A 15,588-nucleotide genomic window follows, 5' to 3' on the forward strand; every position below is an offset into this window, starting at 1 on the left:
GCTGTTTCCCCCCTTGGCAACAACATACGAGATAAGTGTCTTTGTCCACTTCCGTTGTGTTATTGTGTTCTTCCCACACAGGAAAGTTAGTGGATTTCTCTCCCCTCCTCCCTGCATTACCTGAAGTCGGTTATCCCCCCCCCCCAAACCTGTTTTGGAAACTAAACCAACATTCTTGCTTGGGGAGGGGTCTGATTTTAAAGTTGGGGAGGGGTCTGATTTTTAAAAACCCTTGAAGTTGGGTTTTTGTTGTTGTTTACTTTAAATAATTTTGAATCACTTGCCTGAAGGGGGAGGTATTGGGGGTGCTGAGCCTGATGTGAGGGAGATATTGTATTTTGGCTTTTCCTCTGGCTTCTCTTTCTAGTACTCCCCCCCCCCCCTTTTTGAAGTGAGTGGGGGAAGAATTGAGATTTCTATCAGTGTCCCTGATGCATGATGAAAAGTTCCACCTTGCCTCTTGTTTGTCAACTTATTTGGATAGAGTGGAGATGTTGGATGAAGAGGAACAAACGTGTGTCGAGATCTTTGTTGTTGTTTTTATTGTTCTCTTTGTGCAAAACCCCCCACATCTTTTCTTTTCCCTCTTTGCCCTCCAACTTTTCCCTTGGGGCTCTAACAGTCGCCTTGTGTTTTGTTTGTCTTTTAAACATAGACGGCTTTGAGTGCTTTTTTCCAAGAAACCAACATTCCCAACACCCACCACCATCACCAAATGGTAAGTAGCTCCAAACTTGTTCAGTTAGTGCTGTGCTTCACAGTATATTTTCTGCCCGCTTCTTTTCTTCTGGGATGAAGGGACATTTGCCCCTGTGTTTGCCCTCTGTTTTTACAGTGACGTTTCTGTTCCTCGTACCAAAGCTGCTCTTGGGTCCCTTTCCCGTACTACACTCCTCTAAGCCGCCTTTCGAGGATCCATCAAACCATGTAAATAAGGAGGGAGAAACTCCTTGCCTCCGTGTATGTGCAGTGTCTGCATAATTTTACACAACCTTTGATACTGGGAGGGGAACCTGAGCCTGCAGCCAGCAGTGGCTGTGCATTCAAAGCTGTCAGCTCTTCAGACAGCCATATTGCTCTGCAACAAGAGAAACACACAGACTGCAAATGTAAACAAGAGCCAAAATGTCTGCCAGCAAACAGGGACTTCTGCTTTCGCTCCCTTCCCCCTCCCCTTCCTGCTTCCATGAATCCACCTCGCTATTTTTTCCTCAAGCTGTTTAATAACTTCAAATCCTGTAAGGTTGGAGGAAAGGAAGGCATTCAGAGAAGCTTTTGGGGTTTTCCCCCTTCCTTGGCACGTTTCGACAACTTGAGCAAAACTTTACATGACCTTGGCTGAGGGCAAGCTCCTTTGTCAAGCAAAGGAAGATTTTTTTAATGAAAGTAAACCAACACTATCCAAGGAACATAGCAGATATAGGCTAAACCTCAGCTTTGCTTTTTCATAGTCTTGGCTATTGTTAAAGACATTGTGAAAAAGAAGAAAGCATGGGATTTTAATGCCGTGTGCCTCCTGCTCAGACTGCAGACTTTTTTCAGTCTTGAGAAGTTTTCTACTTGAGTGTAACTGCGATTTCCAACCTTTGCTTGCTAGTGCCTTCCAGTATAGGTAAATTTTAGCAATGCTTTCACTTTGTGGCTTGTCAAGAAAGTAATCCTAGATTTATTGGAATAGCTGCAGCTTAAACAAGGTTTTGCCTTTAGGTACGCCATTTAAGCATCTTTTTAATGCTAATTCAGGCTAACCTCAATCCAAATATATGTATTGTTTCTTTGTTAAAACTTTATTAAAGTGTGAATGCAGATACAGACTTTGTACAACTGGAAATGTAAAATATCTTGAATAACCAAGTTAGTTTTAAAGAATAGCAATATCCAGCAGCTTTATCAGAGAACCCTAAAATACATATTGACATGCACCTTATTTAAGAATAGACCTTAACAGAGAAATGATTAAATATTTACCACGTTATGGGGTTCACACTCTCACTTACAGGATCTTACACATTCATTCTCAAGGGGGACACTTGGCTGAGAAGTGTGTGCTGCAACGTTGAAGTCACTGCCTATCTATGTGCCTACATAAGCCTTTCACTTAAAGCAAAGTGGGAATTGTGTAGTCTTCAAAAAGTTCAGACGGCAACTCCTAGCAGCCCTAGCCTGCATAGCCAATGATGAAAAGTGCTGAAAGTATTAGTCCCAAAAATTAGGATGTGATTGAAAGCACAATTGTCTATGGCAAGGTTTATTAACTAGGTATCTGTAGAACAATTTCAGGGGGTCCATGAGCTTAAATTGGGGGGAAATCAATTTATAATTTTATTTTCTCTGATCTCTAACGGAAATCTAGCATTTCCTTCACTTATGAATGTATGCAATACATTACAGTATTCATTTCATATTATGTTACAGTTGTTGATCTCACAAATTGCCCTCATCTATACTTTGAAATTACAAGTGATTGTTAGACCTGATGCTAGTCGCACAGGGTCACAGTCCTGCTGTGTGCAAATTAAAATTTAATTTAAAGATATGCTGATGTTGAGTGTCATGGAACTATCTGCTGCTACATTGTGAGAATAGTTTTCTCTGGACTGGCAAAGGGATCTGTGGAACAAAAAAGGCAAAAAACCTATAGTATCTATAGTGGTACTTTTTTGGTCCTGTTACAGAGGCTGTTTATGATTTTTCTAGGCAGGGTGACAAAACGTGTCAGTCCTGTAATTTCTGAATTTTGTGAAAATCTCAATACTGCCTCATGTACACATGGCATGTACAACATGTGGCTTTCACACATCACAACTGCATATATTTACTCCTTGTGTACTAATGTGAGAAAAGAACATCACTTCTAAGTTGACGACTAGGTGGCCAGGACCCAAATGGCAGTCTGTTCATCCATTTGCTGAGTTACTTGGGCAAATTCCAGTCTCTCTGTGTTTCCATTTCTGTAGAGTGAGTATGACCTACTTTACCGTGTTCTTTAGGAACACAGGAGGCTGCCCTACATTAGATCAGGCTTTTTGTCCATCCAGCTCAGTGTGATCTACTTTGACTTGCAGCAGCTCTCTAGGATCTCAGTCAGAGATTGTATGTATGTGTGTATTTCCTATCAACTGCTACCTGATTATTTGAACAGAGGATAACAGAAATTAAGCAAGAGGGCTTTGTGTACAAATCATGTGCCTTATCATTTTTTTGGAAGGGGGGGGATATAAATACTGCTCCAAAGCCCCTGAACCATAACAAGAGTTATAGAAATATTAATAAGAGCAGGAAATGTATTCATTGGAGAACTCAACTTCTCTTTGTGTTCTAAACAAAGATTGAGAATTGCCATGTTTTTAGAAAACTATTTCTATTTGTTTTGGCCAAGGCTATAACTGTGGGTTAAAGATCTCTTTTGTTTTGATTCCTGTCTTGAAAAACACCCTATATTATGTAAAAGCTTTAATCAGCACTTTCCCCTTCAGACTGGAATTTACCAGTTCTTTGATCCAAAGTAACTTTTCAGGAGAAACTCCTTTTTACAGAATATTTTCTCTCCCATAAGGGTTACTGAACATTTTTTTCTTTGTATGAGTAATTATTCATTTTTATATTGTATTTGAAGTTCAGAGTTGTTTTAAGTTCTTTCCTCTGATGGGGTCTCATATTTGCTGAGGTTTGTGTGATATATAGTCAAGCATCTTTCATTATTCACAAGTTTGCTATTTGTAGTTAAATGGGAATATTTTTGAGTTTTGAAGGCTTTTGCCAAAAATTACAGACTCAGGTGTGTTAAATATAGTTAACAGTATTAAGAGTTAAAGTTTGGGGGTCTAGAGATACACACACACACACACACACACATATATATTCTATTTTCATAGGAATCAGGTGTTCCTGAGCCGCCAAAATGTGGAGGGCTCCCCACTGTAATCACAGATATTTAAGATTTAGAATGCGAAGGATAAGAGAGAGATGTACCAGCTAGTAATCGTGATTTATATGCCACTGCAATGTTTGTAAGCACACACGCCCTGTGGCCAAGGATCTAATTTAAGCATGCTCTTTTAAGCCTGAATGTGAAAGTAGATCCCTTGTGTTCGACAGTGTGTGCTTGAAAACTTCAGTGCAGTGTCCTTGAGTAGCTTCCCATGTGACTGGCAAGGAATTCTAGCCCATCCCCTTCCCGAGGCCCAGCAAATACAGAGAACTTACTGACTTTCATGTCTCCTTGTAACTTTGAAACCTCAGGGATTGGTATTGAGTGCCACTATGTTCTGTACTTAGGATTGCAGAATGGTGGCCATGTTGAAAAGTGATATTATCTTTAAAATAGTGGCTGCGACCCAGAACCTGTTTCCTGGAGGTAATGAAATCAAGCAGGCCTCTTAACCCCTGAGTGAAAGCAGGGGTAGAATATGTTTATGGATTATAGCTCCCATCAGGTTGTGGCTAAAAGAGCTTGTAGTGAGGGGGCAGGAATTTCCTTTCGGCACTCAATGTTGGCTTTGGGCTTTAGCAGTAGGGTATCTGTATATTCTGAGAGGCAAGTCCCAATAGTGATACCACCAAAGTACATCTCACAAATGCAGCCGAGTTTATATTTCTGACATTTCTTGCAGTTTTTATTTCCATCAGGACCAGTTCTTCTGTAAAGCTACCAAGTCTTGCCAACTCAGGACCACTTTACCATCATGGGCTATCTGTCTATAGCAGACATGAGCAAACTCCAGCCCTCCAGATGTTGTCTTCAACCCCCACAATTCCTAATAGCTGGTAGTTGAAGTCCCAAACATCTGAAGGGCTGAAGTTTGCCCATTCCTGGTCTGTAGGGTTCAAGCCTTTGGATGTAGCGGAGTTCCCAAGGTTGAAGCCCAAGAGATCAGGAAGGGATGTGATTTCATTTGCCACCTCTCCAACTCCTTTGTAAACTCTGGTTTAAAGTATAGTCCACATTGTTGTTGCAGAAGATGTGGATTTTGCTAGTAACACGATGCTTAGCATTGTCTCTGTCATCATCCAAAACCATCAAGGGTTTGCTCTTGAGTGGGAAAAACCTGATAGCTTTATAGAAGAACTGACCCTGATGGAAATGAAATCTGCAAGAAATGTCAGAAAGATAAATTCAGTTGCATTTTTGAGATATTATTGGGGAGTGTCGTCATGAGGACTATTATAATAAGGGTGTGCACCTCAGAATTTACTAGGGCTCTGATGCTGCAGCCCAAGTGCTCTCCAGTATTGAGTGCATTGTTATCCTCACCTTTACTGGCTATTGCTCAGCTGGAATACTTTTCCTTTGGAGCACCAGCACAGTCACTGTTTATGGCGTGTATCTGCCCCAATTTGACCATGGAGTTAAAAATGCACCGTTGCAGCTAAGTATTGTAATGTATACCTTACAGGATTCTCTTTGATAATACAGTAGAGTCTCACTTATCCAAGCCTCGCTTATCCAAGTTTCTGGATTATCCAAGCCATTTTTTGTAGTCAATGTTTTCAATATATCGTGATATTTTGGTGCTAAATTCGTAAATACAGTAATTACAACATAGCATTACTGCGTATTGAACTGCTTTTTCTGTCAAATTTGTTGGAAAACATGTTTTGGTGCTTAATTGGTAAAATCATAACCTAATTTGATGTTTAATAGGCTTTTCCTTAATCCCTCCTTATTATCCAAGATATTCGCTTATCCAAGCTTCTGCCAGCCCGTTTAGCTTGGATAAGTGAGACTCTACTGTAAATCATAGATGGATGATGGAATCTTAATCTACTGTAATTGCAGGTTTCTAAATTGAAAGCAAGATGGGCATCCAGAAAATACAAGAGCAGTGGTGTAGAGCAGGGTTTCTCAAACCTTTTCCACTTGTGATCCCTTTCTGCCATTTTTATGGCAGGTATAGGTATAACAATCAAACATTTACTGATAATAAATCGGTATTTGCATGACTTGTTAAACAGCCTGATTTCCCTTTTTGTGGCATACAACTGAAGCATTTTGTGCAGAGCCCATTGTAATCACTGCACCTTGTTACTAATGGATTTGTGATCAGAAACCGTTTAATGTAGCCAATTTTTGTGACACCCCCCCCCCCAATATTGAGCTAAGGGGACCCCATTTGGGGTTGGGGTGCACAGTTTAAGAAGCAGTGGGCTTATGTTGGGGACTGGCAAACACTAGTACACCAAGGACTGGCACTAAAGTTTGCCCATTGGATACATTTGTTTCTTTCCTATAAACTTTCCAGGGATTGACAGCCAAAGGCTCAGAGGAGTCAGCAGTAGTCCAGGGACCACCATTTTAAATAGCCCTGGTGTGGAGCACAGGAAGATGTATGTTCAATATCTGTCATCTCTGGGTAGTCCTGGGAAAGATATCTGCCCGGAATCCAATAGCAAGAGTGCAGACATGTAGGGTGGACATTTTTACATACTCTCTTAAATATTTATCCATAATTGTCTGGACTATTGTCCTGTAGTCAGTCTTTTAGTGAACTAAAATAGTTATCTGTATTGAATAGAATTTTCTTCAATTATGACATGGAAATGATAAATAGTTTGGAGCATGAGCAAGTGAAGTTGAAGGTACTACAGCAATATATCAATAAAAGGCAGTTAAACTGCTGACCCAAAAATATATCAGTTATGACAGTTATCACACATCATTTAATCCAAACATGCAAATAAGGTAATGTTGTATCATACATTACTAGTCAAAGTGGTGGTCCCTGGATCAGTGCTAGTCTCCAAGAGCCATTGGCTGCTGGTCTCAAGATTTCAATGAATTGTTGTAGACACTGGGCACAAGTATGGGACAGGTCCATGGCACATCTGGGGCAAAAATAATGAATAGTCTAACATATTTGATAGTATGAGAGGCTCTTGATTTACAGCATTTTAAAAATTTCAAGTTCTGCTTTCTTCAGAAAACCCAGATACTATAATAGTTGACAAAATGGTGAAATGCCTTCTCTACTTACTACACTGATATGAGGATGATGGAAATCTAGCGTCTGGAGGCACTTCTCTCCTAGAGAGTTTCTCTTAGTGTGAGGTGGAGTAAGTTCTTATATTTGGAACTAACTGTAATCCTTTATCACTAGCAAGTCCCGATGAGAATCGTATTCCAAAATGTCAAAATGTTTTTTGGTTGTTGCCAGCCTGTAAGTTTTATCAGCCCCAGCCATTGGTGAAGAATACTGAGGCTTGTAGTCCAGCGATGTTTCTCTCCTGGTATATGATGAATAGTAGCTGTCTCCAATCCAGTCCCACAGCCCAATCCATGATGGGGAAGGGGGTTTGTTCTTTGGCAGAAATGTTGGCAGGGTAAAGGAGAGGTGAGCATGTCCTTTTGCACAGTGGTGTTGAATAGCGTTTCAGTGAACACCAGGGGGTTCAGTTAATAATAGCCAAACCCCAAGTCAACCCAGAATATTCATGGCCCTTTCATCTTGTGCAGTCCCTTCTGTAGCTCAGTAAGGAGTCTAGAAGAGGCAAGTAGGATTTCAGGTTTGATTTAAGGTGTTTGAAATGCTTAGCTCACAGCAGGGAGGTCTAGTTCAGTGCCTGACTGCTAAAGGGAGCTTAGCCTGTTTAATCTGTTTTATATCCAGTCCTTGGTGCTGTGTGCCCTTCTGCACATATTGCTGGCAAATCCACTTCTGGCCTCCTTTCTTTGATCCCTATGCATGTATCTTTTAAAAAGAAAGTAACACATCAGTATTAATTTATAGTTCTAAACCACTTTTAAAAACAACCAAAGCACTAAATATAAGCAAATTCAACCACCAAAGGAAATGTCTTCATCTGATTTTGGTATTTTATTTTATTTTTGTTTCCATAATTAGCATGCAGATTGCCAGGGCTTTAAATTTATTCATAAAACTGTGTCTGACACAGATTTAAGCCAAACCTAATGGCACCACAACTGTATGCAGACAGCAGGGCCCATTCTTATATGTTCTGGAATGTTTCTTCCAACTGCCAAACATTAAAAGAGTTTACAGTTCCTGCATTCACTTGGGGCAGTTTTATAGAGATTGCAAACAAAGGATTTCCTGTCTATTGCAAATATCTGTGATCACCCCTCCCCTTTTATCTCTTTAAAACTGGTTACGCATTAATGGGGGAATGAATGTTCCAAGTCATGATTGGCTTTGTGGTTTCTTCCCCTTTTTGCCAACCAGTATATTAATGTATTTCCCCAGATACATAAAGACATTCCTTTAAAAAAAACTTTATCTAGAGTAATGTTGATTTCTCTCTCCTTATTCCCTCCTCTCAAATGTTTTAAGGTTTCTGCTGAGGTCCAGAGTGAGAGAAATTAAGAGAAGCGGTCTGGGATTAAAAACAGTATGATGGTGTATTAGGAGCTTGTAATTCACTTTAAAGAAGACATACCATATTTCTTTGATTTTAAAACGGCGTTATTTGTAAGACGCACACCAATCTCAGTACCTCCAACAGAATCAGCCACATTTCTAAGACACTCCCACATTTTTAGATAGATGTATATATATGGGGGTGGAGTGTGTCTTAGAATCAAAGACATGTAGTAGTTTTTACTACTGTACTTTCAGTGGTGGTCTCCAGATGAGGTGAATTGCAACTCCCATGAACCCTTAGGCAGCATATGTGGAGTGCAGCAGGTCAGGAGAAACTGCCTTAATCTTTTTATATATTTTATTTATTAACTTTATTTCTACCATGCATTTCTCCCTGTGGGGACTCAAAGCGGCTTAGGATAATATGACACAACCCAATAAATTTGAAAACATGACATACAAAATTTAAAAACAATTAAATTTTTGTGTCACAAATATGTTAAGATGTAATAAATATTTATCCAATTAAAATTACATTTAAAATTAAATATTATCCCCAACTAAACAATTGGCATGCTACCATCCCATTGTCAGCATCCTTTCCACTTTCAAGAAAGAGTCCTGATTAAAGTGGTTGCAAGCTGAAAGTTTGTAGATTTATGGTAGATTTCTCGGTGATTTGCATTACTTTGATAAGCACGTCTGGTTCACACAACGTGTTTGTGTTCAAGGAAATGTGAGTGAAGCTCTGCTTCAGCCCTTAATACCCAGTGGGACAAAGGAGGACCTATTCCCTGTAGCCACATAGGGAACCAAGTTTGTGTTGTTCATATTGAAGCTTCATCGTCGATCTAATCCACTGCTTAAAACATGTGTGAGCACAGTGCGGTTCATGGGCCTGAAACCATAGTGACTCCACAGGAACACCCCCCCCCCCCTATTTCAATATATATATTTGTACTGATTCCTTTGGCACCTTTTCACTGAAAAAATTCTCAGTGAGCTCAAAACCATTCAAATCTAGCAGTTTGCTTCCTCCATTCCCAAGAGTATCCAAGGACCCCTGAAATGCCCCTCCAAATCAGTTGAAAATTTCTGGACTGGCTTCTTGATAGTCTTTTCTTTCCATGAAGGAAGCCCCCTCCCCCACTGATTTCATGTCATCTGTGGTTGGGTAGCAGGCTGGGCAGGGGTCTTTGCTTGAATACCTGGAGATCAGCTGCCAGTCAGCCTGCATTCCTCAATTTGTTGCCTGCCATGCATCTTTGACTACAACTTACAACATCAGTTATCATTGGTCATTCTGTCTGGGGCTGATAGAAGCTGTAGTCCCAAACATGAGACTTAACATCAGTAGACTATGCTAGATGTGATTGTTTATGAGGAAGCCAGCTTCATATATACATGCTATATACTTCTTATATGCATACAAAATAAAAATGCAACGTACACAGGAGCTGGCATCCTATTGATTAGTGTTCACTTGCGCAGAAGCATTCCATTCAATCAGTTGTTAAATGGCGAATCAACATCTAATCTAGTAGATTCAAGGCCTCACTCTAGTCAAAATAAGTCATGGCACGCACCTGTATACAAACACACTAATGTACTTTTAGAAAATCATGCACAGCTTATTCTTGCTCGGGGATTGAGACAATAATTAGTAGTTAATTATATGAGCAAAGCTCATAAATTGTATTTCATTTCACAATACAGGTTTCTGTCCCTTTCTCCCACATGCATATTTATGCAAGAGCAGTTAACAAGATGATTGCTTGTAGACCAGTTTCCTAGACCTTATTCACATCTAGAAGTTGATAGTAATCAACACAATGATTAGAACTCCCATGGAATGAGAACTAAATGAATTTCTTTGAAAGTAAAAATGTTTTGTGTTTGAGAACTCGGTTTGCAATCTGATTCTCTAGTTGTTCAGATCTGAAGTGATCAATAATTGTATTCTAAAGCATTCAAAACGGGTGCTTGTGAATTTAGGAAATCCTGAATGATGTTATTCTCTTGGAAGTGGCTTGTCAGCCCTGTTGTAATGTTCGTTTTTCACCCATTTGCTACATATGGAATGGAAGGTCGGGAGTGGCTCTTTCTTCTTTACCTTCACCAGCCTTCATTGTAAAAACACCAATTTGTTGTGACACTTTAAAAGATCAACACATTTCATTTTTATAAGCTTTCTGGGTCATTTTGTCAGATGTGTGAGCCACCAGGATAAAGGTGTGGTTGGCAACGTCGAGTAAAGTCCCATTGTCTCTGTGGACCTTTTGAAGAAACAATGGGACTGTGGCCATAGACGTCGCATGTCCGCCCTTAAGAGGCCCTGGTCCATCACTTTCACTGGACCATCACTGGTCCAACTCAATTTCACTGGTAGAATGAAGCCAGCAGAGCACTCATTTGATATGCTGTGGGAACAGACCACGGAACTACAGACTGGTTCAAGATTGGGAAAGGAGTACGGCAGGGTTGTATACTATCGCCCTACCTATTCAACTTGTACGCAGAACGCATCATGCGACGTGCGGGGCTTGACGAATCCAAGGCTGGAGTTAAAATTTCTGGAAGAAACATTAACAACCTTAGGTATGCAGATGATACTGCTCGGATGGCTGAAAGTGAGGAAGAGCTGAGGAGCCTTATCACCAAGGTGAAAGAAGAAAGTGCAAAAGCTGGGCTGCAGTTAAACATCAAGAAAACCAAGATCATGGCAACCAGACCGATTGACAACTGGCAAAATAGAGGGAGAAAATGTGGAGCCAGTGACAGACTTTATATTTCTAGGCGTGAAGATCACTGCAGATGCAGACTGCAACCAGGAAATCAGAAGATGTCTACTTCTTGGGAGGAGAGCAATGGCCAACCTCGATAAAATACTGAAAAGCAGAGACATCACACTGGCAACGAAGGTCCGCATAGTCAAAGCAATGGTATTCCCCATAGTAACCTATGGCTGCGAGAGCTGGACCATAAGGAAGGTTGAGCGAAGGAAGATAAGACGCTTTTGAACTTTAGTGCTGGAGGAAAATCCTGAGAGTGCCTTGGATCACAAGAAGATCCAACCAGTCCATCCTCCAGGAAATAATGCCCGACTGCTCACTGGAGGGAAGGATATTAGAGGCAAAGTTGAAGTATTTTGGCCACATCATGAGAAGACAGGAAAGCTTGGAGAAGATCATGATGCTGGGGAAAATGGAAGGAAAAAGGAAGAGAGGCCGACTAAGGGCGAGATGGATGGACCAGTCCTTGAAGTGACTGGCTTGTCCTTGAAGGAACTGGGGGCGGCGACGGCCGACAGGAAGCTCTGGCATGGACTGGTCCACAAGGTCACGAAGAGTCGAAAACGACTGAACGAGTGAGACAACGACAACGATGTGGGATTTCTGGTAGAAGTAGCAACTATTGGTGTCTCCTTTGGTGGAGTAGCATCTATTCACTTCCCGAGGACCTTCAGGCAGCTCCTGGGTTGAAGTTTGCCTTGGTCACTCATTGTCTTTGTGAGGCAGTGTGAATGTTTAGTAGAGAAAATTTGGCCTGGAAGGGTTTACTGCAAACACTACTTTAGGCTACAACTTACAAAAATCTTACCTCATAAAAGCTAGATAATGAAAATAATACTTCTACATTGCTGCATTGAAAAAGCTTTAAAAATTCTGAAATCTGTTTTCATATTTTATAAATTTGTTTTTTACCTACTTTGTTTCTGGGTGCTTAAAGTTCATGAACATGAAGGCCCAATTTGATGTATCCATTTAGGATGTGTTCAAGGCTGCAGTCAGCCACAAAAGCTTACTAGGAAAGCATGGGCCTCTCATTTTCTCTTAGCCTAATATACCTTACCATTTATTGTGTGAGGAAAAAAAAAAACAGGCAACAGCCATAGATGCAACCCTGAGCAACTGGGAGGAAGAGTGGGATAAAAATGTGAAAAACATGGATTTTAAAACATAGGTGTACAAGCCTTTGTTCCCATCAACATATTCAATATGAATAGCCATGCATATTGAGGGACAGAAATCTGGAAATGAGATAAGATGAAAATTATGTGTTGCCTACAGTAGATTTACATCAGATTTTTCTGCCACAGTTCAGGCAAATCCTAAATCTGGTGTAAGGACCATGGGTCCTTACAGATGTTACTCTAGTCATTACAGCCAATTGTGAGGAATGCTGGGAGTTGTGGCATCTGGATTCCAAACCTTGCTGTAAACCACAACAACATGATGCCTGTATCCTGCTTTTAGATAGCCACAGATAGAACCTTTTGACCTTTGGCTGCTCTTCTGCGGCTCTGCCTTCTTCAATCCTGTCTGTTTGCTATTTGGGAAGCAAGGAGAACAAAATGCAATTCCACCTGTATTCTGAAGGACAGATATGGAGTGAGAGCTTGACTTCTTCCTATAATTCTGCATGCTGAATTTGCTGGGGCGACCCACTCCAGACATCCTTGCTTGGGGCCAGTTCATCACCCACAAAACCTTCATTTGTCTACTTCCCTGCATTCACCGATTTCTACTGTCTCTGATAAGTCTTGGTTTCCCTTCCACCTTAGTCAAAGCCACAATATTACTACTAGTAGTTAATAGCAGCAACAATAGTAGAAAAATAATAGCATCCAAGAAACTAAACACGTGGAAATGGAGGTTCTATTTCTCTGTGGATTTCAAAACACATTTAATGCTTTCGCTTTCCCCTTCCTCCATTCTTCCCACTGGCTATATGTCTTTGGAGTTTAGGCATCTAGCTAATAAGAGATTGAAATACCAGTAAGTTCTCTAGAGTTTTCATTGATAGGTTGCTTAAGCTAAACACATTTCCTGGCTTTTTGAACACAGAAAGGGATTGGGGGGGGGGGGGGGGCTGCAGTGTGTCCCGGAACTCTGTATGCAGGCCTATTTTCTTATGAGGTTAAACTAATACAGGAAGGGTCAGTCCAAATTCATTTAGGAATCATTACTAGTTTCTCCTCATGGTTCCAAAAATATAAGTTAGTTCATTCATATGCTGTTATTTCATTTAAGTAACTTTGTGGTTCCTGACTAAATAAGTTTGGAAAGGTTTTGACAGTGTCTGACAGTAACTGCAGAACTGCTACATTAAGATCGTGGGCAAGAAGAAGGAAGAGAATGAGAGAGACTTCCATTGGTGAGGACCAAGAACTTGACACAGCTTTCCATGATCGTTTGTGTTCAAGCTGTTTCCAACTTATGCAGCCCTCAGATGGGTTTTTCTTGGCAAAATCTGTTGAGAGGGAGTTTGCCTTTTTCTTCCTCTGAGGTTGAGGGATGATCCAGTGGGTTTCAATGGCCGAGGGGGATTCAAACCCTTTCCTCAAATGCCTGGTTCAATGCTCAGACTTCACCAGACTGTTTCATTCCATGATTAGTGTGTATAGGCCTAAATCCCATTATTAGTCCTGACTAAAGTAGACTTGTTGAATCAGTAGGATGTACTGTAGTGTTGACTTGTCATTCAGTTATTTTTTGGGTCTACTACAATTGGGACTACTCTACTGCTGTATGTTGTTGCCTAAGCAACATGCCACCAAATTTTAGATTTTCCTGGTTCAAAACTGATACAATTTGACTAGTTTGCAAATACTTACTAGGAAAGCCTACCAGGAAAGCTTGGGCCTCTCATTATCTCTTAGCCTAATATTCCGTACCATTTGTTGTGAGGAAAAAAACAGGCAAGAGCCATAGAAGCAACCCTGAGCAACTGGGAATGTGGGATAAAAATATTAAGAACATGGATTTTAAAATGTAGGTATGCAAGTCTTTGTTCTTCCAGTGCAAATATTAAATATGAGTAGCTATGCATGTGGAGGGACAGAAGTCTGGAAATGCGGTAAGACGGCATTTTAAAATTCTCAAAATTCTTTTGAGAATCTGAGGCTTGTAGACCTTGTTTCTATAAAATGCTCTGCCATGTTGGCTATTCACAATTAGATTCTTTACTGCTGGTGACAACTATCTGCCAGCAATTACTTAACACCTCCCCTTCATAATCAGCAGTGGCTTACATTGAATGAGATCCAGTGAAGTATAATGGTTTGAGTGTTAGACTACAGCTCTGGAGACACATATTTGCATCTTTAGAAATCCACTAAGTGACCGTACGCAAGTCACACTCTCAACCACAAAGGGAGGCAATGGCAATCCCCTCCTAAACAAATGTTGCTAAAAAAGTTCCATGATAGAGCTGCCTTAAATCAGAATCACGTGATTCTCCAGGTGTTGAAAAATGGCTGCCTCCATGAACCATGGCCAGTGTAGTCAAGAGTGAGAAATGCTGGGAATTTCAGTTTAACAACGCCTGGAGGGCTACATAATTCCAGCACCTCCTTTGATGCCTCTCTACTGCGGTTTCTCACCCTTAAACCGAAACAGGGGCTACCCAATATGCAATCGTAATGAAAGGGGTAAAAGGGGTAGACAAGAGGTAGGTGGTGGCCATCTGTCTGGCCACTGTGACTTTTACTCTACATAGCTGTAATCCCAATTTTTAAGGATCAGTTGGCAGTGTGTGGGACTGCTGCCACATCCAGTCTTTTATGTGTCAGAGTGGCCTCTGCAGTTGGAGGACTGTCCCCCAATTTAGGTTAGAGTGCCAATTTAAAATTTCGCATGGGCAAAAAATCACTGTACTGTGCGTCATCTTAGATTGTTAACTGACATGTATCACAAAGAAACCCATCCTTCCATTTTTAAAAACAGCTGTTTTCCCTCCCTCTGCATATCTAAACTTAACTCAGAAGTGCCTGTGCCATGCTCCCGAGTGTAAAGTATTTCTAGTTATGTGTGTTCCTTGAAACTATTTGGGAAGGTTGTCTTTTCCCCCCATGTAGTCAAGATGAGATGAGTGATTGTTGAAACTCAGACCTTCTCTATGGCAACCCAAGTGACTTCTTCAGAAGTATGGGCCTGATAGGTGAAAATGAGATTTATGTCCTTCTGGATACTACTAAGGCTTTTCAATCCAGGCTATATAATGTACTTATTTTGCTTTGTTATTTTACCATGCTTAGTTGCCTAGACTGCCATATGGTAGAAAGGAAAAGTACAAATTTCACAAACACAACTAATAGCTTTTTTTAAAAAAAATCTGCCGTTTTTAGCATTGTTTGCCAGCTGGCTGCTTTATTTGTCTGATTCAATGCATGTTTTATTTTATTTTTCTTGTCTTGTATAAAGTTTAATGTATTCATTGATATCCATAAAGCTGCCTTGGAAAATAGTTTTATAGATTAAACAGAATA

General features: G+C 40.5%; 1 protein-coding gene across 1 annotated transcript in view; it reads left to right on the top strand.

Moving 5' to 3' along the window:
* Window positions 1-15,588, top strand: part of ubald2 (UBA like domain containing 2) — a 39,655-nt gene that overhangs the window by 3,815 nt on the left and 20,252 nt on the right. Inside the window, exon 2 of the mRNA XM_008104389.3 lies at window positions 656-718. Within this exon, the coding sequence (XP_008102596.1) occupies window positions 656-718 (63 nt within the window). The remainder of the gene's footprint in view (window positions 1-655; window positions 719-15,588) is intronic.

Source organism: Anolis carolinensis, chromosome 2 (genome assembly GCF_035594765.1).
Source record: "Anolis carolinensis isolate JA03-04 chromosome 2, rAnoCar3.1.pri, whole genome shotgun sequence".
NCBI classification, from domain to species: domain Eukaryota; kingdom Metazoa; phylum Chordata; class Lepidosauria; order Squamata; family Dactyloidae; genus Anolis; species Anolis carolinensis.